Source organism: Hippoglossus hippoglossus, chromosome 12 (genome assembly GCF_009819705.1).
Source record: "Hippoglossus hippoglossus isolate fHipHip1 chromosome 12, fHipHip1.pri, whole genome shotgun sequence".
NCBI classification, from domain to species: domain Eukaryota; kingdom Metazoa; phylum Chordata; class Actinopteri; order Pleuronectiformes; family Pleuronectidae; genus Hippoglossus; species Hippoglossus hippoglossus.
Genome location: NC_047162.1, coordinates 20150123 through 20174264, shown reverse-complemented (window position 1 = coordinate 20174264; position 24142 = coordinate 20150123). Strand labels below are relative to the sequence as shown.

Below are 24142 nucleotides of genomic sequence, written 5' to 3'. Positions count from 1 at the left end.
ACGTTTCCCAGTGGCTCCTCTCGACCGTGAAGAACAGAAGTTCCCTGACTGGACTGAACGTTTTACAGATGTTCTGTTTGACTCGTTTGTTTTAATCTCGTCAGGAGACGAACGCGTGAACAGTGAAGTGAACAGAACCAGCTCCATGACACCAGGAACCCGAACAGAACCCGACTCTGACGCCAGCTGTTCAATGTCATAAAGTCACATACTCAACATGTAACTTAATTATAAAATATATTTATGACCTGTAGCTTTATTTATTTGATGATTGTAATTTTTACTGCCACACGTGAACTGCTCTTATGTTGAAAATATTACTTTTGGTGTACAGTTGTTTTTTTTATTTAATAAAACGACATCACCTCCCACTTTAACTCGCCGCTGACATTTCACCACTAATCTCATGGCAACATTTTAAAGGAGAACTTCGTGCTAATCAACGTGTTTGTGTTGGATCGTGTGTTCAGGTAGAAAACGTCTCTTTCTTCTGCAGACGCCTTCATAACATTCTGTCTGTTTCAAAGGAATTCAAATAAATCTGAAATAATATCAAACATCTCCTGCTTTTTTTATCCTTTTCATCACGAGACGTCAGTGACATGTATTTCTCTTCAGCTGCTGATGTTCCACCACAAAGACCCCGTTCACACCCGAGTTCCACATCCGCCCTGAGATCTGAGATCTGTTCACACCGCACATTAAAAAGACTTGAGATTCATTAGGAACCTTAGAGGTCAGAGGTCGTCAGCTGATCCTTCACGTTGATCTCAGGATGTTTAGGTTTATTCACATGGATTTTAACACCAGGTGTGAACGAGGTCCCAGTTTTCAAAAGAGCGACTTTAGACCAAAGACTAAAGAAAATAAGTTATTGCATCTTTAAACGTCAAAATAAACTTTATTCACCTGGTTTCAGTCTGAAATTGGTTTTCCGCATTAAAAATACTCGATTACTTTTCATAAACTAAACAACTTGATTAGTTTTTGGTAACAAAAGTAATTTATGTTCCAGAAACAAAAGTATTCAGAGTAAACGACTTCTAACCAAATAATAAATTGTCCCTGCAGACATTTAAATTCCCAGATTTCTTCTTCTAACATTTCACCTCGTCTCTCGTGTGGTTTTCTCTTCTTCATTTGTTACTACACACTTTCACACCTCTCTCTTTCCTCCCTTCTTCCTTCACACCTGCAGTCGTGACACATTCTGCTGCGTTGGCCTCGCTGCGTTCAAACTCCCCCGCATGTGTTTTTCTGATCATTAACCTTTTGTGTCTCACACCGACGACCTCGAGCTGGAGAAGCTTCGAGCTGCAGGTAATAATGTGGAGGGTTTTGTTGCTAAGTAACATATGAATCCAACATGAAAGTGAGGAGCCACTCGTCTCTTCAGGATGAAGCAACACAAAGCAACACTTCCCACGCCAGCCTCTGATTGGCAGCCGCTCTGCAACACGTCCTTGAGCGCTGAAGCAGCAGAACCACACGGGCACGGGTACTTTTCTGTTTTTTATTTGAATGGAGTGAAACATCTACATAAATGAGGCCTCGCGATACATGTACTCAACAAAACGTTATCTGTAAAGAAAAGCAAATCTTGATTTTATCTTTTTTTTTTTTCCCTGTACATTCTGTGAGATATGTTCAGAAATGTTCCCGACAAAATCCCAACGAACTCCACCCACCTCCCCGAAACAAAAACACTAATCAATAAATCAAACCCACCCGGGTTCATCATCGCCACGGAAACCGTCTCCTCCTCCCAGATACTGCTCTCCTGTTAAAGGATCATCGCGCTTCAGTGCAACTTAAACTACCGATGTTTTAGTTCATCGTCGGTGACAGAAAAATGGCGGCGGACACGTCGGAGACGGAAAATCTCTGATTGTAAACGAGCAGACGAGTGAACACGGACGTCCAGGCCGGGCCTCGGTGCACCGGGCGCTCGTGACCTGCTGCCGACATTACTCTCCTAAACGTCCTCGAAAGGTAAAGGTCATGTGCTGAACTAGAGAGAAAACAGGAAACCAAACCACGCCCACCCGACCATATTTGGAGCTTCCTTCCCGTTCGCTGTGGAGTCCAACCAACGTTCCTAAGAAACGCACAGAGTGTGACGTAGCATGAAAACATTTAGTATCAGTGGCTCCATCATGTTTGGTGTGAACGAGGAGAATCCACGTTCACACCAAACGCTCCAGAACGTGATCCCGACTGAACTGAGCTCACGTTCTCCGTCGGTGTGTGAATATGGTGCGACGGCTCCGTCCAGCGAAAACAAACCAGAACCGAATTTAACGGAAATGACAAAAAACTATACGGGATGATTCTTTTTGAACCTTTGGTCGGACATTACTTCCTGTTCAGGATCCGCGTATCTAAACCGAACAGGACAAACACGCAGCCGCGCATCTGAAGATTTGATTTCTTTAGTTTTCACTGTAAAAACTTCATTGTGAAACGATTACTTATAATAATACTAATAAAGATGATCTACGATCTTATAGTTATTCATAATCACATCGGTTGGTGTTTTTACGAGCAGGAAATCACAAACCTGTCGTCCTGCAGGTCAGAGGTCACGCGCCATTTACGGAAATAAAATCTTTACTCAAGGTTGTTACCATGACAACACGAGACAGAAGCAGGTGAGTTGACCTTGAGTTCAGATTCCGACAGTTTCTAATAAACTTCACGACTTTCGTTGCAATAAAGCGGGATGACCCTTTAAATCCCTCACCCCTGCTCCCCCGCTCTGAATAATTAATCCTTAATCAATAGGTTGTAAAAAAAAAAACATCACATTGAAAAGAGGGAACAATTAAAATGTACAGATATAATATAAATGTCAATACTCGCTCGTCAGAGCTCAGTCACACTATCATTGGCATAAGAAAGGATGGATCTGACTGTGTGTGTGTGCATGCATGTTTGTGTGTGCGTGTGCGTGTGTATGCATGTGTGTGTCTGTGTGTGTGTGTGTATGTGGGCACAAACACAGCGTTTCAATGAGCGTCACTTCCTCCACAAAATGAAAAATAATCAAGATAAAAAAAATCGCAGGCTCCAGATGGAACGTGGCAGCGATTTGTCCAAGTGCAATGAGATTTATCCCGTTCAGTCGGATCTATGATATTTAATGGATGAAGAAATAAATTAAGCGCGGTGACGTTCGCTCGGACTGAACTGCCTTGTCTCCTGCTCTGAAAGGAGAAGCGAGAGGGGGTGAGGAGAGGGGAGGAGGAAGGAGAGGGGAGGTGAAGGAGGATCTAGGCCTGTGCGTTGGTGCCGTTCTTCTCCGGAGGTCCGGGGCTGGCCGGCAGGTTGTTGAGGGAGGGGGGGGCCTCCTGCTTGCTGTCGCGGCGAGGCGGCATCCTCTCGTTGATGCGGTCGAGGCCTCGCGCCTCCTCGAAGCTCTGGATCTTGTGCTGCGGGTTGAAGCCTTGAATCGCTGCGGAGAAACAAACCAGTGAGAAACTCTCCGGAGATCTGTCAACACGTTTTACACTGAAGGGACTTGGAAACTAAACCTCAGTGAAACAACAGGTTTCAACTAACTCAAGTTCATAATGACACAAACTTAAGGTTTTTGAATAAATTAAATATATGAAGGAAAATATCAAAAATCGATTCGATTTCTTTGTCATCAGAGTTTGATAACGACATCTAAAGAATAATCAACAATTCATCTTAAGTCAGGCTCTAATATTTATATATTTCTCACTTATATATAATTGATTCATGTTTTCCGGGACAGGAAGTTCTCAGTAAACTTACTTCGACAGGAAATCGACAGCGTGAAGACAAAGAAACAAACTTTGATTAAAGGGACATTTCACTAACTGTGGATCCTTCATGTTTCTATTAGTGTCAAACATTCATATAGTTGTTCAGACAAATATGTGATGAAAATATGAACTATTGATATGAAAGGATGGAAACGTGTGAGTTGATCACATGGAGATGACGTCAGCGAGACCTCAGGCAAAAACATTTTCTAACTTTGACCCTGAACGTCTTTGATTTAGACTTCGTCAGGTTTGTCTTGATGAGTCAAACAGCGAGGGAGCTCGGAATGATCATAATTTATCAGCTTGAGACATAAACTTTCACGAACAGACTTCGATTGTTACGGCTCGAGGAGAAGAGATTCTCCTCGTACGTGTCCCTGAAGGAAACGTGTTTGTTGCCCGAGGTCCAGCGTCTCTGACATGAATGTAAAGATACAGTTTGTTCCTCAGACTGAGAAGATGAAGGAGATGAAGTGGAAATCACCACACAACACTGAACTCTGACTCGGCACTGCGTCTACAACAGTGCACGTTTGATTTAAAGCAGGACAGACACAGAACCAGTGACGGAGACGGAGACGGTTTCGTACCTCGTGCCTCTTCTGCCTCTACGGTGGCTGTGTAAGCGTGAGTAGAAGTGCCATGCCCCAAACCAATGGAGAGAGAGTGAGAACGTTAAAAATCATTCAGCATTCAGTCAGTCACGTTATCACAGCTGTCAGTCAGTCCTGTTACCATGGAGACAATCATCATACAACCCCCCCACCCACCCCCAACACTGTAATGACCACAGAGGTTAGAGCAGAACAGCATGATTCAAACCCATCATCATCATATCATCATCATCATCACATCACATCATCGTCGTCACTGGGGGTTAGAGTTCACATCATGCTGCTGTAAAATAACATTGTTCTCTTTGTTCAGGTGAAAATCTGTGGCAGCAAATGATTAGTCGATTAATCGATTGACAGAAAACTCAACTGCAAACATCTGGATAATTTATCATTTGAATTTTAGCAAAACTGTTTCCTTGTCTTAGTTTGATGTGAAAGTGAAAATCTTTGTGTTGAGGACGTGTTACAGAGTTTGTTCCTGTGTGTTTGTGTGAGAGTGGGTGCTCTGTCTGCAGGTTTAAACATCTTTTTCCTGCAGCTCCAGTAAAATAATTATTTATAATATATATATATATAATTATCTGACGTAAGAAGAATCTGGGTTTCTTCTTAATTTCATTGTCTCTGTGCAGCAGAGATTCAATTTACTGAGAACTGGTGCGTTTCCTTTCTGTGCTTCAGCTCCGACCTGGTTCAGATGTTGAGACTCAGACATGAAACCGACATGTTTGAGTTTATTACATTTAATTCACATTATGATGGAGATGATATCGTGTTTGTGTCTGAACCACATTCTGAAGGTACTGATCTTAATCAGGCAGCAGATGGAGAAATGTTCGACCTGCACAGTCGTGAGAGGAGTGTGTGTGTGTGTGTGTGTGTGTGTGTGTGTGTGTGTGTGTGTGTGTGTGTGTGTGTGTGTGTGTGTGTGTGTGTGTGTGTGTGTGTGTGTGTGTGTGTGTTTCTGAGCTGTTAGTCTCAGTGTGAGTGCAGGCACAGGAAGTTAGTGTCTCTGTGTTAGTGTTTGGTTGTTGGAGGCTCGGACGCCAGCACACTCACCGCTTTGCAGAGTTCTCCGACCTCCAGACAGAACTCCCACAGGCAGTGTTCCTGTCGGGGTCAAACCCTTCAGCTGTAACACACTCTCGTTCTCCTCTCTGACACACACACAAACACACACACAGAGAAACACACACAGTTAGTTAGAGTCACCAACAGACGTCTGATACGTTTGCTTCTTTCAGCACACATCCGAGTGTAACTAATGTAAAGCTAATCATGTGTAACTGAACCAATCATGGCCGAGGGAGGAAGAGGAACTCTCCACGTGTCAGTGATTCTTTTCTGGGTCTTATAATAAGTGGCAGATGCTTTCTGAACGAGAGCAGTCGTCGTTAAAGGACAAACGGTTGTGACACACTTCCACAGAATTAAAGGAGGACACCAGCAGAAAGTCATTAGCCTTAAACTAAAGTGGAGCAAAGTCTCCACAGTCTGGAGCTCAAACTGTCGTTTCTGACATATCACATGTAACTAAGCTTTTTAATATAAAAATATCCTCATTCCTTTGAACCCAAATCCACAATCAGCATGAAAGTAAGTAAATGACCAAGGTAACATGTGAGTGATCTTTTCTACCAGCAGACTGTAGAGATAGAAACCCACCTGAGCACAGAGAAGACACGAGCCATCTTCCCAATCGCCCGGATCTTATTTCTGATCACCTCCTTCCTGAGGGCCGCAGCTCCGCCTGCAAACACAACGAGAACGAACACGATGAACGCAGCTCGACAAAAACACACCTAAAGAATGTGCATAGAAATAAATGTGTGTATATCAACACAACGTGCAGGAGTCAGTATTTTTCAGTTTGCAGCTTTAACCAGGAGACTGTGATTATTGCTTCACTGATAAAACTCAAATGAGGTGAAAAGAAAAGTGAGATTTGATTTGGCTGCTGTTTCCTCAGAGAATTCTTAGTTTTAATGATTCACAATTAAACAATAAACCTAAAAGGTGAAGAAAAGAGTCAAACTCTGTCGTCTCCAACGTTTCTCATCCAGTTTATAAAACTCAGTGATGAAAATAAAGAGGAGTCTCTTACCTTCACCAGCGTCGTCTCCCTCTGACATCAGCTCGTCGTCAGAGCAGATGTTCAACACGTTCACCAGCATCTCCGTCACTGTGGAAAATCCCATAATACATTTTAGATGTTTGACACTTAGTATAAATACCTTCAGGTCAACGTCATGTTCACCATCTTCCAATGTAGAAGAAACCTGTTTGCTGCCGTTTGTGCTGCTCTGCTCTTATCACACGTTTTACCAACACAAATCACAGATTGGTCATAAAAAGACAAACTAGGCCGTCACAACTATTAGAGAAGAACAGACGGTTTTAAAAATCGGTCAAATATGAACCCGTCTGTCTTCATCCTCACGATAACTCAGATATGTTTGGTCAGAAGAAGAAGGACTAGAGTTGCCAGAGAGAGAAGGACGTGCTGCCTCTCCTCTCTCAGCCATGTTTTCCCTGTCAATGCATGATGTCACGTATCGGTCAGTCAGTGACGGTCTGTGGCCGACAGGACTCTCACCCTTCTCTCCGACGAAGGGCAGGGACCAGGTGAAGACGTCCATGAAGTTGGGCAGCCAGTAGGGGTGAGGGGAGCAGTTAAACTGCCGGATGTTCATCACGTTATTCTCATATTTCAGTACCGCAGCTGAAACACAAAAACACACATTAACATCTCCATCATCCCACACTTCAGCTCTCTCTGCAGTTGCCAAGGCTTCAAGGTTTTCCAGCCTGTTGCCATGGTTTCCAGCCCTCATGTCTCCTACCTTTGTTATTGTACACGTCCAGGTAGTTCGGAGCCGAGAAGATGGTAATTAAAGAAGGGAAACCTGTCGTCTGACTTTTCCTGTACATTCGATACCTGATGGAGAAAATACACAAAGTCAGATGTTATAGAAACAAACAGGAGGAAAATGATCCCTGGGGAGAAATACCAGACATTATACATGTATTTTTATTATTGTGATACAGATGTTTACACAACCTGCGATAAATTCTCTTTTTCCTTTTGACTCAAGATCAAATACAAAATGTAAAAAGGACAGGAGGTGGAAGATGGAGACGTGTGACTCACCCTGCGTCCTGGGCTTCATGTGCTCGTATTACAGACAACAGGTTATTGTTCATCAGGAAGTCGCATACTGCCGGGTAACTGAAACACAAACACAAAGTAGGAGGCTTTTTAATGTGAGATCCATGAACACGGTGGAAAACCCATTTCCTAACGTGAGAGCGTGACGAGCACTCAGACCCGTTTCCTCCTGCTGCTGCTCGGCCGTGTCTCCCTCACCTCGGTTGCTATGACAGTTAAAGCCACTTAAACTGGTGTAAAACACGAGATGCTAGATGAGCTAAAATTAGGGATTAATTAAGGTCGAGGCTTTTTACACGGGAGAAGAGGGAGATTGTATCTGATCCTCACAGAGCTGGATATTCACTTCAGAAAATTAAAGCAAGACTAAATATTTTTGCATCTGATAAGCGACGATTAGGGACGTTTGATTTTGGTTCCACTTCCTCCAGAGGCCGGACTGTGAATAAAGATGGACGACACGTCGCCACTTCCTCCAGAAATGAAGTTAAAACTTCTTGGAAATTAACACGACATCTTATGGTGATGAGATCATTTGGAGTCAGAGTCTGAACAGTAGTTATCGTGGCGTGAAGTCGAAGTCCCACCCATACAACTTCTAAACCAATCAGGAGTCAGTGTCAGCTGTCAATCATGACGTCTCAGCCTGTTTTTATATCATCAAATAACGAAATAAAACCAAACTTGAACAAACATCAGAGAGATAAGAACGAGCTGAAATGACAGAAACATCTTTGACAAACATTTATTTAAGGTCCAATTCGATGTCCATGTCCCATCAGCTAACATGGAGGAGGAGGGGGTTATGAGCTATACTGCAGCCAGCCACCAGGGGAGGATCATGAGGACTTTGCGTTACTTTTGGGAGGCGTCATGTGGCCTCTCACACGGACAAGAGGGATGTGACATATTAAACCTGTTACAGACACAGTGAATAAATAAAGTCTTAACTGTGCCACCACTCAAACAAACTAATGCAGGATAAAAGAGGCTTTGAGCAGCGGCAGCGTTCGCCGCTCTGTGACCTTCACGTGGCGTCAACAAAACTAAATGAAGACAGAGCAGAGAACGCTAATATTTGTTTCAACATCTGTCTGACAGCGGATTTAACCAGCGCTCACTTATCCAGAGATAAGCCATTGTTTGTAAAAGCTTTAACCAGCTTAGAGTTACACAGCAAGCTGCTTTTTGTCTTCATTATTATTTTATTTAATACAGTCCCGTTGTACCTGTAGAAATAAGAGCAGCCTCGGACGCTGTTGTGGCAGAAGTGCTCCTGGGTCTTTTCTGAGCCGTAGTCCTCCCCCGGGTCCGACCACAGCAGGTCACACATGGGCCCGAACGCAGGAGGCTCCTTAAACCGGTCCAGCTGCACAAAGAACCAGAGGAAGCAGGTTAGGAACTTCACTGGATCCTTTTATATTCAGCATTAAACTCTGAAACTCAACTCAAAGCCGGAGCCTGCATCAAGGACATCAGAGCTACAACCAAGAGTTCATTCATCCATTAGAAAGAAACTATTTAGATGGTTAAATATGGAGTTTTATAATTTTTGGATAAAGATTCCTTAATGTTCTCTGGTTCCAGCTCCAACGTTACATTTTCCAGTGGTTTGTGTTTTCTGGAGCATTAAGTTTGACTCTTCAGATCCTTCAGAGCCAGCTGAGCGTCACTCACCTTCCGGATGTCGTCCAGGCAGGTGACTTCAGGGCTCAAGCCCCCGTGCACACAGAGGAACTGCTGGTTGAGGAGCGCGGCCAGAGGCAGGCAGTCAAAGGCCTCCATACAGGCGTCATACACACGCTCAGAGTACTTTATTTTACCTGCAGGACAAACGCATGACAAGTTTGTCTATGGCGAGGTGGGGGGGGTTTAAAGAACAACGTGCGGGCAGCAGGACTTACACTCCTGTTTGAAGGTGAAGTATTCTGTGAGGTGTCGGCACTCGTGGTTTCCTCTGAGGAGGAACAGCGTGTTGGGATGGTTGATCTTCAGAGCCCAGAGATACAGAACACACTGAGGACACACACACACAAGAACATCAAACATCATGAAACTGATTAAATATCCACATGACATGTTTTAGTTTGAAGTATCTCTGTTGCTATGGTTACGCCCGGCATCCACGGCTCTCCAGCCTTTAAACGGGGGACGTTGGTGATTACTGCTCACACACCTCACCTACAGTCAGGGGTTCTGGGTCGAGACCAGAAGAACAAGATCACAAATACAAGCTTCACAATGAGAAGTGATCCAATCTCTTCGATAAGCAGAAGAAAAGGGATGAATACAATTAGACCGAAACATCTGTGAGGAAAACAAGACTCTTTCAAACTTCCAGGACACAAACCAGGATGTACAACAGCAGCCAAGAAAAATGTCATGACAACCACAGCCCTGAGGAGAAGGGAACACACACACACACACAAACACACACCCACACACTCCCTCCCTCCCTCCCTCAGATTGTTTTAGAAATGGGACACGGACCAATCCTGGAGGCGGTGTGTGAGGCATGTGTGTGCACGTATGCTGCGGTGTGTAAGTGGGTGTGTTTGAGTGAGGCAGTCAGGAGAGAGAGGAGATGGACAGAGTGTCTTTCATTTCCTACGTCTATTTAAAGACGCTCCTGCTGAGCCACACGGGACCAACATGGCCGCTCGAAAGTTCACAAACGCCACCTACCTCGATGCTGAAGTAGCCTCTGTCCACGTAGTCCCCGAGGAACAGGTAGCGGGTGCTGCTGGGGGACCCGCCCACCTCAAAGAGCTTCATCAGGTCAAAGAACTGTCCGTGGACGTCTCCACACACTGGACACGCAAAAGAAATGTTAACGTGTGTTCGTCTATCAACAGTTAATCAATGTTCATTATCAGGTGTCAATAAGAACAAGAGCTTCTGTCCATCATCTATAATCGATGATGGGAGTTTTAATGAATGACAGGGGAGAAGAAATATGAAAAACAATACGTCAGAGCAGGAGGAGATAAAAATAGTCGGAGGTCATGAGGGCGGGATACCTAAGCTAAACCACATGTCGGGGGGGGGCAGCTGTAGAAATAGACCGCTGCGTCTGAGACAGTGAAACCACACACACACACACACACACACACACACACACACACACACACACACACACACACACACACACACACACACACACACACACACACACACACACACACACACACACACACACACACACACACACACACACACACACACACACACACACACACACACACACACACACGACGAGGGGGTTCACCTGTGATGGGGGCTTCCACCTCCAGCATGCATTTCTCCTGGCGGAGAATCCCTGCTCCCTCGTTTAAGATCCGGAGAGCCGTCTCCTCCTCCACACGCCCCTCCTTCACCAGATGAGCCTTCAGCACCTCCACGCTGGGCCTCCCATCCACGTACAGGTCTTTGACCGTCAGGCGTGTACCAGGAGGATATGGCACCGCTAAGAACACGAGGAGACACACGGGTGAGATATGCAGCACAAAGATAAAACCAAACGTGCTATGAAAACAGTTTTTACGTTTACTTTTGTCAACATGAGTCAATAAACACAGGAGACCGATCGATATTGAGTGAATGAACTCTCAGTCGATGGGCCGGAAGTGACCAGTCACTGGGACCTTTGACCACAAAACCTTCTCATTTGATCAGTGAGTCCGAGCGACCATTTGTTCCAGATGAGAACGGATTCTCTCGAGGTGTTCTCGAGATATCGTGTTCACAAGTATGAGGTCGACGGATAACCTGACAACATAAAGCCTCCAGCCACTAGGTGTCGCCAGCGAACTGAAAGTATCTCCCACAGTCAAAGCAACAGCTAAAATCCAACTCTCACTTCAGTTTGTTTTTTCTTTAAACTTGTAGGTTAAGTTTTTTCTTGTTATCTCGTGAACTGTCCCCCACTCCTTCACTGTGTGTGTGTGTGTGTGTGTGTGTGTGTGTGTGTGTGTGTGTGTGTGTGTGTGTGTCTCTGTTTGACACATGATTTGTTACCAAACTGGATCTTCACTGTCAGAAATAGTGAGATTTTTACTACATGTTTCTTTCTGTCTCCAGACGACGACAGCGTGTTGAGACGGGTCCTGAGGACTAACAACAGTTTGGCAGCTCACACCGGCCCCCGGAGGAAATACCAAGCAGCTTAATTCCAGGAACACACCTTTATTCACACAGAGATGTGAAGGAGGAGGCCGAGCTGCAGCCTAACTGTTCACTCTTTCACTTAGAAACTTGAGTTCTGACATATCAAAGAGGCAGGAGCAGCTGAAACCGATCCACTTCACTCAGTTGCAGATAAATGCTGTTAATTCTGTGGGATGGACAAATAAACAGGAACTAGTTTTATTGCAACACGTCGTCCAGCTGAGTGATTGGACGACATCATCGTCACTAACCCTAGAATTGTGTCACCAGCATTGAATGTCTGAAGAGAGGCAAACAAAAACCACTGTTGTAAAAAACGAGGCCTCGCAGAGCACCACAGGAAGTGGTATTCAAATAATGGCTGACACAGATGCAGCGTTCCTGACAGTGGCTGAAGGGACGGAGAGTAACACACACGCTACAACAGCCCAACGACACAAACCTCCACCTGATGAGTAAACAGCTAAACTGGTCCAAAGATTAACTAATGACCATCGACTGCGATAACATTTATAATCTCATTGTCCTCTTGTTGAAGTTTGTCCCTGGTGGCCACCTGGAGGAACACCGTCTCTGATGACACATTGTAAAATTAAAAACGTATGAAACATTTACAATATCAATAAAACGCTTGTGTGTCACGTGTTCACACTGTTCAGCAGTAAATTAGTATTTTGCCATGTTTCTTCTGAGCTGAACACGTCACCACTGCAGTTTGACCTATTTATCAATTGGCCGATGGAATCATGTTTGTGGTTAAGGCTTTAACAACATCTTAGGAATGATTGACAGGTTTTCTGTTATATACGTATAACAGCAGATATATTGGTATTGAAAGATGTTGGGGCCCACGGCAGAGCTCTGTGCTGGGGCCCATGACAGGACACTGTACCCACTCCGTCATCAGCTCCATCAATCATGAATGAGGACAGAATCATTACACATGACAGGCAACGCAGACGGACGCACCGATTCGATTACCATCAGTAACTAAGCCATCGGTGTGTACACACACACACACACACACACACAGACACACACCAGGTCCAGCAGGATGCAGTGTTACAAAAGGAAGCTGCGATGAACTCGTCACTACGACGACGTCTATAATCAACTTCAGCCTGCAGCTAAGAATTTGTTTTATTCAGTAGATTCATAATCTATAAATGTCAGAAAACTTCCCAAAGGATGTCGTCAGTTTTTTGTTTTAATGTCGTGTTTAACATCGTATGAGCCAAAGAGAAGCTCGGAATAAAGAAACTTTTATAAAATGATCCGTTAACGTTACTGATTAAGTTCAAAGTCACTTCTACTGCGTCCAATGAGAGAGCAGTGTCCCATTTCAAATATAACACGTTCAAACATGAACCGGCTAAATGAGAAACAAAACTATTCACTCACTGCTGATATTTCTGCTTATTTATATCTTGATTAATCCTTCAATCGTTTTATATATATACACACTATATGTTCTCATTCTGTGGGAAACAAAGTTTAAAACCACAACCGTCACTGGCTTTAAACTTAGAAATAATAAAGTGGCATTTGTTGTGATCATTATCGATATGGAGTGATATGATCATCTCCCAGCCCCTGATGGTGTGTGTGTGTGTGTGTGTGTCTCTGTGTGTGTGTGTGTCTGTGTGTGTGTGTGTGTGTGTGTGTGTGTGGCCTCAAGGCGGCAGGTTTAATGATGTGACTTTCTCTCGCAGCTTTATACGGATAAGCCTTCCAAACCCACTAAGCCAATCATTCCCCACCACAAACGTCCAGCCGCACCAACCTGGTAAACCCGGTTAACTAATTAATCAAATATGAGGCAGTTATTCCTTTATGGAAATAAAAGGGACAGAGCGTCAGGTTGTATCTTCAGCCGCCGAGCGGTGACGTGATGCTCGTTCCTCCACACAGTCGTGTACAGAGGGAACACGTGTGACCCACTGTCTAACTGGGTCAAACACAATTTGGTGCAACACGACTGTCACACACTTCATAATGGAGATGTGAAGAAAATGATAAAGTGAAAAATATGTTTCTGTCTGCGATAACGACCACGTGACTGAAGATTCACCTGCAAACAAGGAAGGGTGAGGTGATGGGGTGTGGAGGTGTGAGGTGTTGGGGGTGATGGGGTAAGAGGAGGAAGGGTGAGAAGATGGGGTGAGAAGAGTGAGATGATAGGGTGTGGAGGGGTGAGGTGATGGGGTGAGAGGAGGAAGGGTGAGGAGATGTGGATGATGGGGTGAGGAAGGGTGAGATGATGGGGTGAGAAGATGGGGTGAGAAGATGGGGTGAGGTGTTGGGGATGATGGGGTGAGGAAGGGTGAGAAGATGGGGTGAGAAGATGGGGTGAGGTGTTGGGGATGATGGGGTGAGGAAGGGTGAGGAGATGGGGTGAGGTGTTGGGGATGATGGGGTGAGGAAGGGTGAGATGATGGGGTGAGGAAGGGTGAGGAGATGGGGGTGAAAACACATCCACCCGGGACCCAGCGCAGCTTCGATCCCCCACCAGGCTCCAGGAGTCCGGCCCGTCGCGCTGACACGTCCCCCGACCTGAGCCGCATGTGTCGGCTAACACCTGGACGTCCCCCCGGGACAGCGGAGCCACAGAGCGGGACCGAGGAGCCAGGCCACGGGACGCGACGGCCGGGGAGGACCGTGAAACCCGCGGGCTCCACACACACATAAGCCCGAGCGAGCGAGCTGTCACCCGGGCTGGCTCGTCCTCCAGCGGGTGTTAAGCTGCTCGCCTTTAGCAAACTAGCTCCGTTAACTTCCTGCCCGGAGGATCGGATGTAAAAATGGAGGCTACGTACCTTTGACAGGTCGCTCGGTGGTGGACAGTTTGTTTGGCTCTTTCGCCGACATCCTCCCTCCCGATGAGCCGCTGGATGTTCGCTGTGTTCCGGACTAAACTTGAGAGATTCCTCACTAGCTTAGCTAGCTGGAGCGAGCTAGCCGCGCTAGCTAGCAGGGAGCGAGCTGCAGCAGCGCTTCGGTCCGCGGACAGGACACCCGAGCCGAGCCGAGCCGGGCTGGAGCTAACCGCGCCGGGGGGGAGCGGGTGGAGACGTGTTCGAGTCGCGGCGGGTCCGGGTCCCCTCTCTGCCCCGAGGAGCGGTGGTACCGAGCCGCTGTCAGAGGACGGATGGCTCCAGGAAACGGCCCGAGCAGCGCGGATCAGTGGCCGCGGCGGCAGCGAGCAGAGCCGCGGATCATCCCAACTTTAGCTCCGAGGGACCAGCTGCATCTGCCACAGGCCGCGGGATGGAGTTTCTCTCGGCGGTCGTGATCCGATGTGTCGTCCAGACCCGTCGGATTAGAATAATCCAGCGCAGCGGATTTCCTACAACATGGCTCGACGCGGGGGGGTGTGGGTAGTGTAGTATTAATGCGCTGCTAATGTGACGCGTCAGGGACCTGAAGTACTGCGACTGACCTGAAGGGCTCCGGCTCTGCACCCTGACGGCCGGGACCGGAACTGCACCTTCAAACCGCCACCCGGCCCATATCCGGTCCACATGGCGTGTGGACGGATGGAGGGACATGTCAGACACCCCCTGTCAATCAAAGGAGGCCCAGATGAGTCGTGTAGGTCCACATCCGGATCACACCTCACCCGGATCACACCTCCCCGGATCACACCTCACCCGGATCACACCTCCCCGGATCACACCTCCCCAGAGCACCGTGTGTTTAGCAGAAAGAGCCAACATTAGTGTCACATCTGTATCTATCTGTGGTACAAGTACACAAGTACATAACTCTCAGCTTCATGTAAAGTATTACAGTTAAAGTACTTAATGTAGTTACAGTATGACAATCAAGATACACGTTGAGTAACTTCTTCTGAAAGATGGTGTCTGTCACTACATTGAAGGGAGAGTTCACCCAAAAGTGAAACTTCACTCATTATCTCCTCAGCACTATTGACAACAACAAAAAGACTTTTGGAGTTTCAGGAGTAAAAAGTGTTGCAGACAAATCCAATAAAACTGAAGTAACTGGTGAGTGATTCTTCAAATGGAATAAAACCACAGAAACATAACATGTCTCCATTCTGCTCCTGTGGTGTCATCAAGTGTCCACAAGCCCCGACCTTCATTTACACCAAGTTTAGGCCTAAATGTCTCTGTTCTCACATACAGAACCTCCAGAACACGTCAGGAACATGTCAGGAACACGTCAGGAACACGTCAGGAACACGTCAGGAACATGTCTGAACTTCAGTTCCTGTCTTGAAACAGTTTGACTGAAATTTTAATCTGTTGTTCAGTAAAAACGTGACAGTTTGAAACTGTGTGTTTTCACATCATCATCGTCTCTTATCTTTGTGACTCAGTGATGAAAAGTGTTTGTTCTTCTCTTCATTAAAGAAAAAAAGAATAAAGTGATGATGATCTTCTCCTCCGTCCCCCGTCCGTCCTCCGTCCGTCCTCCGTCCGTCCCCCGTCCTCCGTCCGTCCCCCGTCCGTCTTCACACTGTAAATAGAATCCCTTTAAAAGGTTTTGATCAGCAGCAGCAGTTGCTGAGCCTCAGGAGAACCAGCGTTTTACCAAACACGATGCCCATGTAAGGGGAAGTGTGCGAGGCTGGGGGGGCCCCTGAGGACCCCCCCTCATCCAGACCATCATCACCGTCCCTGTGGTCGAGCCCCGACAGCTGCTCTATTTAAATCTCTGCTCGCTGCACCCCCAGCCTCACAGAGACGAAGAGGAGCAGCGATGGTACGTACTCTCATCAGTTTGACATTTTAAGCTTTTATTTTCAATATTGAGTTTAGTTTTACTCATATCTCACATATTTAAACTCGTGGATCAAAGTTTAAATAAAATTAACCAAGACGAACATTTACCGTCTTAAACCGACAAAGAAAGAACAAGATGTTATAATATTTTATTGTGTTGTGTTGAAAATGTGTGAATCTAATTTGACAGATATTTTTCATTTTCTGTATTTTAAAAAGTTTTTACTGAAAGATGAAATGTAAATCAGCTATTTATTCATTGTTTCATTCTATGATGAGAATTGAAATAATGTTTTACAAAAAGTGAAAATTCTTTGTGTTGAGAAAAGTGTGATTAATATAAATGTAGTAGAATTTAATGGAATGTACTGTAACGTAAATACATGTAATGTATAATTAGTTTAGAAAATAATTAAATGCAACGATGAATTCACATTTTTTGTTCTAAAATTGATAAATACATTTAAATGTAATTATGCAGATTTGAATAATCAGTTTATTTGTATTAATCCTGAGGGTTCAATCATTTATGAATTATAAATTATTCAACTTCATAATAAAAATCTTTATAAGTCAAAACTGAACTTTTCTGTTCTATGAAGTGAAAATGTGTCTCTTCTCTGATTGGTCAGATGTTGAACGGTAACAGACGACTGTCAGTGAGTTTCTAACGTGAGATTCTGCTTCTTCAGGCGAGTAGAAAGACGAAGAAGAAGGAAGGAGGAGCCAAACGGGCTCAGAGGGCCTCGTCCAACGTTTTCTCCATGTTCGAACAAACTCAGATCCAAGAGTTTAAAGAGGTAAAGTTCCTGAGGTTTAATTCTTATTATTGGAATCATGTTCTTATAACTTTACGTTTGTGATTCAGGCGTTCACACTGATCGATCAGAACCGAGACGGGTTCATCGATAAAGAGGATCTGAAGGACACGTACGCGTCTCTGGGTTCGTAGCTCTGATGCTAAACCGCCACGTGATCAGGTTCCTTCTCCTCCATCACAGATTCATGTCTCAGGTGTGTGTGTTTCAGGTAAACTCAACGTGAAGGACAAGGAGCTGGAGGACATGTTGAGAGAAGCCACTGGTCCCATCAACTTCACCATGTTCCTCAACCTGTTCGGAGAAAAGCTGCACGGTGAGAAGACTTTAACAAACACGAGGTTTAATCCTCTAGTAGTGTTTTTATTTTTAGACAGGAGCTGACGAGGGGTCAGAGGTCATGAACTGACGTGTTGGACAATGACCAAAGGAAGGTTCAGTATGTTGTCTGTCTGGTTTCAGGCACAGACCCTGAGGACACCATCTTAAACGCTTTCAAAATGTTTGATCCTGACGTCCAAGGCTTCGTTCACAAAGACGAGTGAGTCTGTTACTTTCTAACGTTTCTCTGCTGTTAAACACAAACTTAACAATGTTCTGTTTGATTTGATCAGATTACAGAATCTGCTGATGACACAGGCCGACAGGTTTTCATCTGAGGAGGTAAAGAAGGTTTCTGATGACGTCATGTTGTGTTGAGTCTGAGAAGATCAGAGGATTTCATCACTTTACATTATTAACTTTAAGTTAAATTACATTTTCTACAACCTGTGTGTCAACATGTGTCGTTTCAGGTGAAGCAGATGTTTCAGTCGTCAAATATCGACGCAGCAGGAAACCTGGATTACAAGTCTCTGTGTTACATCATCACACACGGCGAGGAGCAGGAGGAGTGAAGAGTTTGGTTGTGATGCGTTAAAACTTCCAGAGTTTGTGATGAAATAAAAAAAGAAAAACTGAAGGAAACCTTGATCTGGAATTCACTTCTCAAAGTCATGTTGTCCATCTTTATCTACACCAGAGATTTTAGGGTTAAAGACCCAACGGTGGCTTCGTTCACACGAGTCACTACGTTTGTGGAACAGAATTTTAAAAAAATTATTCGAAACTTAGAAACACAGCCACCGGTATGTGAAAGTAATTCTTCGTTTCGTCGTCGTCACCTGAGTTCGAGTCTGTTTAGTCCAGAGAGGATGAGCTGTGTTCTATCTAAAGACGTCTCTGTGTCCGCGGCGTCATCGCAGGCGTCCGGGGTCGTGACAGGCGGCGGCTCGAGCGTCGGTGAAGACGAAGAAGGCCAGAGCGTAGGCAGGAAGCTGCAGGTGATCCGCTGGAGGAAGACGACTTCCTTTAAGGTCGGGGAGAGTTTTATCGTCCACCATCTTCAGCACGTCCCCGTTCAGTTTCACAGACCTTCACAAAATAAAAAGACATATTTTCATTATCGATTCACCTGCAGATTATTTCATCAATTAATCATTTAGTCCAAAAAATATCCAGACTCGACAATGACGATTTCTAAATCATAATATTATGATTATTTTACTGATTTAACGTCTATGATGAGATGTGTGTTCAGATTCAGTGGACTGCTCCTTTAATGACGGTCCTGAGGAGGATCTGAACTCCTCCATCGATCCCCTCTAACACTGAAACCAAGTGACACAGCCTGATGCTCCTCGTGACTTGAGGAGTCTTGAGGGATCAATGGGCACATTGAGGAGGCACCTGGAGTAGAGCCCCTCCTCCCCGGGCCGGTCGGCCTGCAGGACAAAAGCCTCCACTGTGCCGGAGGAGACGAGAGCCGGAGTCGAGATCCGGGCCGGTTTCTCACTCAGGTTCATAGATATCAACGTGACTGCTCCGCTGCTGTAGCTGCAGACACAGAGCGAGGCTGGGTCAGTACACGAGGTTATATCAGAGGAAAACAGTGATGTTGCAGCAGGGGAACCTCTTTGTGTTGGAGCAGTGCAGATACACTCTCACTCTTTTACTGCGGCCAACAGCAGAAGACGCCTCAATCTTCAAAACCTCCGGTCCCACGAGTCTCTTGTAGAGAAGAGACAACCAGTAGTCCTGAGAGACGACACGAGAGGTCAGAGGTCAGCGTCAACTCTGCTCAGGCAGTCACACAGGAAGTCGTTAGGAGAGAAATATTCAGGCTCTAACATTCATCACTTTCCTCAGACTGTTCATCGCTGCAGCTCCTCTGTTCAGCCTCTGTCTCAAACTCTACGTTTTAGCTTCTGTCTCTTTAAGACCCCCCCCCAGACCAACATGGACTTTAAATCAATGTTCATCAGTAAATCTAACAAACACCAGCTGATTAGTCGAAGCCTCAGGTGACGTCTGTCTGCGTTAAACATCTTCACCTTCATCAGTCTCATCTTCTTCCCTCCGTCGTTACATCTTCGTATGAACTCTGTAACGTCCACGCTGCCGTTGCCTAGCAGCAGTGTTTATGCAAATGAAGAGTCTGAACAACACATCCAGGCTTTTTATAGAAGCAGTGAAGAAGAAGGTCTTACAGGAAGTGGATCCAGGTTGTTGTCGACCAGGTGGTAACTTCCTGAACCAATCAGCACCTGCCTCATCACCACGTCCATGCCGAGTGTGGCTGCCAGGCCCAGTTTGTCCAGCCACCTGCAGGGGGCACACTCTCACTGTAACACTGGGTGTGTGTGTGGTCTCAGTGTAATATATATTGTGAGCATCAAGCAGGTTGTTTGTTGTAATGTTTGTCATGAGACCAGGGGCTGCTGGGTAATCAGTGCATTAGAGTCCCCCCCCCCCCCCCCCGACATGACAGGAACGTGTTGAGGGATGTTTTTCACATTTGGCACAAAGGTCACGGTCACTGCGACTTTTGATTTGAACTAAAGACGATGCTCACGGCTCTGACTCAGTCTGAACAACTGGAGAAAGATTATTATTATTATTATTAATGAAACATTCTTTAAATTGTTCTGTTCGACTGTTTGATTAATAAACTTCTAATCTCAGCTCTGATAGAAGGTTTTTCTTGAACCCGTCTCGTCTCAACTCACATGAATCCTGCAACGAACGCGTCGGACAGACCCACGGCTCCTCCTCCGTACGCCGAGCTCGTCTCTCCGAGCCAGACCGCCTTCCCCGGGGACGCCATCTTTACTTTCTGACCAGAGGACACATGTCAACATCGTCACCTCGCACATGTCAAAGTCTGTCTGTGTCTCGCTGTCTTTACCTGCAGAACTTCTTTGGTCTTTAACTTCAGCGTGTCGAGAATCTCTGGATCCAGAAAATCCTCCAGAGACGTGTCTCTGCCGTTCACATAGTAACTAAGAGACGGGACAGAGGAGTTAACTCAGCCTGAAGTCACATGGTCTCTGTTTGATTTCAGATTCATGAACTTTATTGTCACTGTGCAAACACAACAGAATCTGCAGTTGAACTCACTGGTGCCAGGTACAGGCGTCGACGGCGTCCGCTCCGCTCTGCAGGAACCTACAGCCGCACGTAACAAACAAAATCACTGTGTTGAGACTTGACCCGGAGGAGAATGATCCACGTGAACGAGAGCAGCGAGCGTCCGAACGACGGAAATACCAGAAGAGTTCAAATGTTCTGGACTAAATGAGGTGAAGCGTGAAGCTCACATGACGCTAATTAAATCCCAGGAACTGGGCTCCGTCCTCGACTGCTGCTACAGAGACTGTTCTCTGCTGCACACGAGACAAATACACAGGGTTCTAATGTCGAAATACAGTATATATGTATTTATATGTGTATAAGTATGTACATCTGTGTGTGTGTAGATTGAATGTTTATAAAGTATAAACTTTATTGACAACACTGTTAAAAAGACACACACACACACGTGTGAATGCAGGTGGATGTCAAACTGACATCTGTAACTGACGCCACACTGGGGATTTGTTTTGCCACAGGAAGTGAAAGTTGTGTGACACTGAGTCACTTCTCTTTTTTCTCTGTGGTTCCTCTAGATGAGATTACTGTTTCAATCTGGTTCATATCAGATTATTGTTCCCATGTACACGTGACCCCTCACCCCTCCAGTATGTCGATCCTGTGGCCTCGCGGCTGGCCCACGTCCGGCCCGTACAGTCCGGCGCCGTGGTAGAATTTGGACTCTGACATCATCTCTCGGAGACGGGTGAAGTCCTGTCCGAGCTGATATCCGTCCACTCGGATCCCGGCCTTCTTCTCGAAACTGTTTGGTTCTGAGGTCAAACACACGACAGATATCAAACTCCGACCTCAGGAGACGTGAACCTACGGGTTGGCTGCCGCGGCGTCGTACCGTTCCCCAGCTCCCAGGACATGGCGTAGCCTCTGGACTCGCAGTACTGCAGCAGGGAGCGAGCGTTGCTGCTGTTCCAGCTGTTGTCGGCTGTTCTGAGGAGAGCGTTCAGCCCGAAGATCAGATCCATCCCCGAACAGTTGGAGAAGGAGTTCAGCAGGTCCACGGTCACCTCTGTCACAGGAAGAGGGTCAGTCAGCGCGTCACATGATCACATGATCACGTGTTTATGTGGTCACATGATCACGTGCTCCTACCTGTGAACTTGACGTTCCTGTACTTCCTCTGAGCATCTTCTCTCATCAGGACCAGCTGCTGCGTCGTCCACTCCACCTTCAGTTTGTCCTCCAACCACGACGGCAACGCCACTTCATCACAGGACGGAGCTGAGGAGAGCAGAGAGGACGTTTATCCACAGGTCAACTTAGATTCATGTTTCCTTCACTGTGACCTTTGACCTTTAACCACCCAAATCTAATCAGTTCATCTGTGAGTCTAACTGAACGTTTTGAAGAAGTTCCCTCGAGGTCATCTTGAGATATCGTGTTCACAAGGATTTGACATATTGACAAGCTGAAAATATAACACCTCCGGCCACTAGGTGTCGCCAGTGAGCAAAAACAAACTTCCTGTTGTATTTGAATGATCATAAATATTTGATATTATTATCTAGCAGTTTATTTCCGAGCAGAGGGAGGAGCTTGGCTCTGTGAAGGTCACCTGATGTTTGCAGATGTTTCCTCTCGGGAGTGAAAACCATGAAGTCTTGTCTCGTTCCACCGAACCTCAGGAACGAGGGAGTCAGAGCTTTGGCCAACGTCCTGATCTTCTGGGATCTGAACACAGAACACAAACCAGATCAGGGATCAGGTCCGAACCTCAGCTGATCCTAATCTTTGAGTCGTGGAAAGATTCAGATGAAGATTTAAACGTGTCAGTTTGATCTTTGATGATCAGAAATGAAAATGAAAGGTAAAACTTAAAAGAAAGAACATTAATTTAGAAGATTAAATTTACTCTGACAAACTTTCAAATATCAAACTGCAGCAGAAAGAACAAAGATTTGACCTTTGCCCTTTGACCCTGGAGAATATGGATCTTCTGAATTTATTATTATTCAGTTTGAATCTCATTGATAAAATTAAACTCTGTTTTTTTAATGAACATATTTTACCTTTGAATTCTGAGAAGAGTTTTCATCTTAATAATAAAGATTATTATTCAAAATTCTGGCTGACACACACACACAAACGTACAAAGACAAACACACACAAGCAGACACACAAACACAAACAAAGACACAAAGACAAACTCACACACTCGCACGCACACAAAGACAAACACACACACACTCACACACAAAGATAAACACAAATACACACACACTCACACAAAGACAAACACACATACACACAAATATGCAAAGACAAACATAAACAAGGACAAAGACAAACACACACAAAGACAAACTCACACACTCACACAAACTCACACACTCACACACCTAAATACACAAAGACAACCACACACAAAGACAAACACACACAAAGACAAACTCACACACTCACACACACTCACACACTCACACACCTAAATACACAAAGACAAACATACACAAAGATAAACACTCACACAGACACACAGACACACACTCGCTCCCCCTCTGACCTCAGCAGGTACATGAAGCTCTCCTCGGTCCCCAGGCTGGAGTCGATGGTCACGGACAGAAACCTCGGGTCCACCCGGTGGAGGATGGAGCTCAGATCCGCGGTGACGGAGACGAGCTGAGACCCGGAGCCGGTTGAGTTCCAGCCCGGGTCGGAGGCGACCCAGCCCGGGTCTCTGGTGAAGAGGAGTCCGTCCGAGAGACGGAGGAGGAAGAGGAGGAAGAGGAGCAGGAGACTCATGTTCAGACTGAGACACTTCCTGAACTGTCTGCTCCTCCTGCAGGGGGCGCACTTTCTCATCTCAGTTTGAACTCAGTCATTATGTGGAGGCACAGGGGCGGACCTGAGGCCCCCAGGGGCCCAACTGACACCTGCAGGGGCCCCTGACTCAATCCATCAATAAAGATGGATGACATGACAGCTTCAATAAGTGAAGCATCTCCACCGCCCCCTGGTGTCTAACTGCAGTATAAACCCTCCTCCTCCATGTTAGCAGATGGGACATGGACCAAACAAAAAAATCAAAGTAGACGTTAAATAAATGTTTGTAAAGATGTTTCTGTCATTTCAGGTCGTTCTTATCTCTGATGTTTGTTCAAGTTTCTGATCAGTTTGGTTTGAATCAGTTATTTGATATGAAAACATGAGACGTTGTGATTGACAGCTGAGACTGACTCCTGGTTGGTTGAGAGGGTGTGTGGGCGGGACCTCGATGCCACGAATCCACTCCACGATCACTGCTGCACAGACTCGTCGTCCATCTTTATTTATTTATCTGTTGTTGACTCCCACTTTAAACTTTAACAAACTTCATTAGGTTCAACATCTCACCTGTGATTCTGAAGAAGATTCTTTAAGA

General features: G+C 45.6%; 3 protein-coding genes across 5 annotated transcripts; 1 reads left to right on the top strand and 2 right to left on the bottom strand.

Moving 5' to 3' along the window:
- Nucleotides 1-2933: 2933 nt before the first annotated feature.
- Nucleotides 2934-15211, bottom strand: ppp3ccb (protein phosphatase 3, catalytic subunit, gamma isozyme, b). Of its 3 annotated transcripts, none has more exons than XM_034601560.1 (14): nucleotides 14564-15211; nucleotides 10849-11046; nucleotides 10266-10390; nucleotides 9485-9596; nucleotides 9258-9403; nucleotides 8810-8949; nucleotides 7563-7640; nucleotides 7255-7349; nucleotides 7008-7133; nucleotides 6516-6593; nucleotides 6077-6161; nucleotides 5471-5568; nucleotides 4385-4411; nucleotides 2934-3454 (listed from the first exon to the last, which is right to left on the bottom strand). In XM_034601560.1, exons 1-14 carry the CDS (start codon nucleotides 14613-14615, stop codon nucleotides 3273-3275), a joined length of 1542 nt encoding a protein of 513 aa, XP_034457451.1. In that variant the 5' UTR covers nucleotides 14616-15211; the 3' UTR covers nucleotides 2934-3272. The 3 variants fall into 3 exon arrangements, with proteins under 3 accessions (XP_034457451.1, XP_034457452.1, XP_034457453.1); XM_034601561.1 differs by having other exon boundaries at nucleotides 2934-3445; nucleotides 14564-15164; XM_034601562.1 differs by lacking the exon at nucleotides 4385-4411 and having other exon boundaries at nucleotides 14564-15164.
- A 1255-nt stretch (nucleotides 15212-16466) lies between these two features.
- LOC117771388 (myosin light chain 5-like) lies at nucleotides 16467-18231 on the top strand. The gene is made up of 7 exons (XM_034601674.1): nucleotides 16467-16475; nucleotides 17188-17295; nucleotides 17364-17439; nucleotides 17525-17629; nucleotides 17776-17854; nucleotides 17928-17976; nucleotides 18108-18231. The coding sequence occupies exons 1-7, from the start codon at nucleotides 16473-16475 to the stop codon at nucleotides 18207-18209; spliced, it is 522 nt and encodes a 173-aa protein (XP_034457565.1). The 5' UTR covers nucleotides 16467-16472; the 3' UTR covers nucleotides 18210-18231.
- On the bottom strand, nucleotides 17844-23571 carry hpse (heparanase). Its single transcript, XM_034601548.1, has 12 exons — nucleotides 23285-23571; nucleotides 22337-22452; nucleotides 21874-22002; nucleotides 21617-21790; nucleotides 21365-21536; nucleotides 20752-20799; nucleotides 20540-20633; nucleotides 20361-20467; nucleotides 19842-19956; nucleotides 19265-19389; nucleotides 19042-19188; nucleotides 17844-18726 (listed from the first exon to the last, which is right to left on the bottom strand). The coding sequence occupies exons 1-12, from the start codon at nucleotides 23521-23523 to the stop codon at nucleotides 18549-18551; spliced, it is 1644 nt and encodes a 547-aa protein (XP_034457439.1). The 5' UTR covers nucleotides 23524-23571; the 3' UTR covers nucleotides 17844-18548.
- Between the last annotated feature and the right edge of the window lie 571 nt (nucleotides 23572-24142).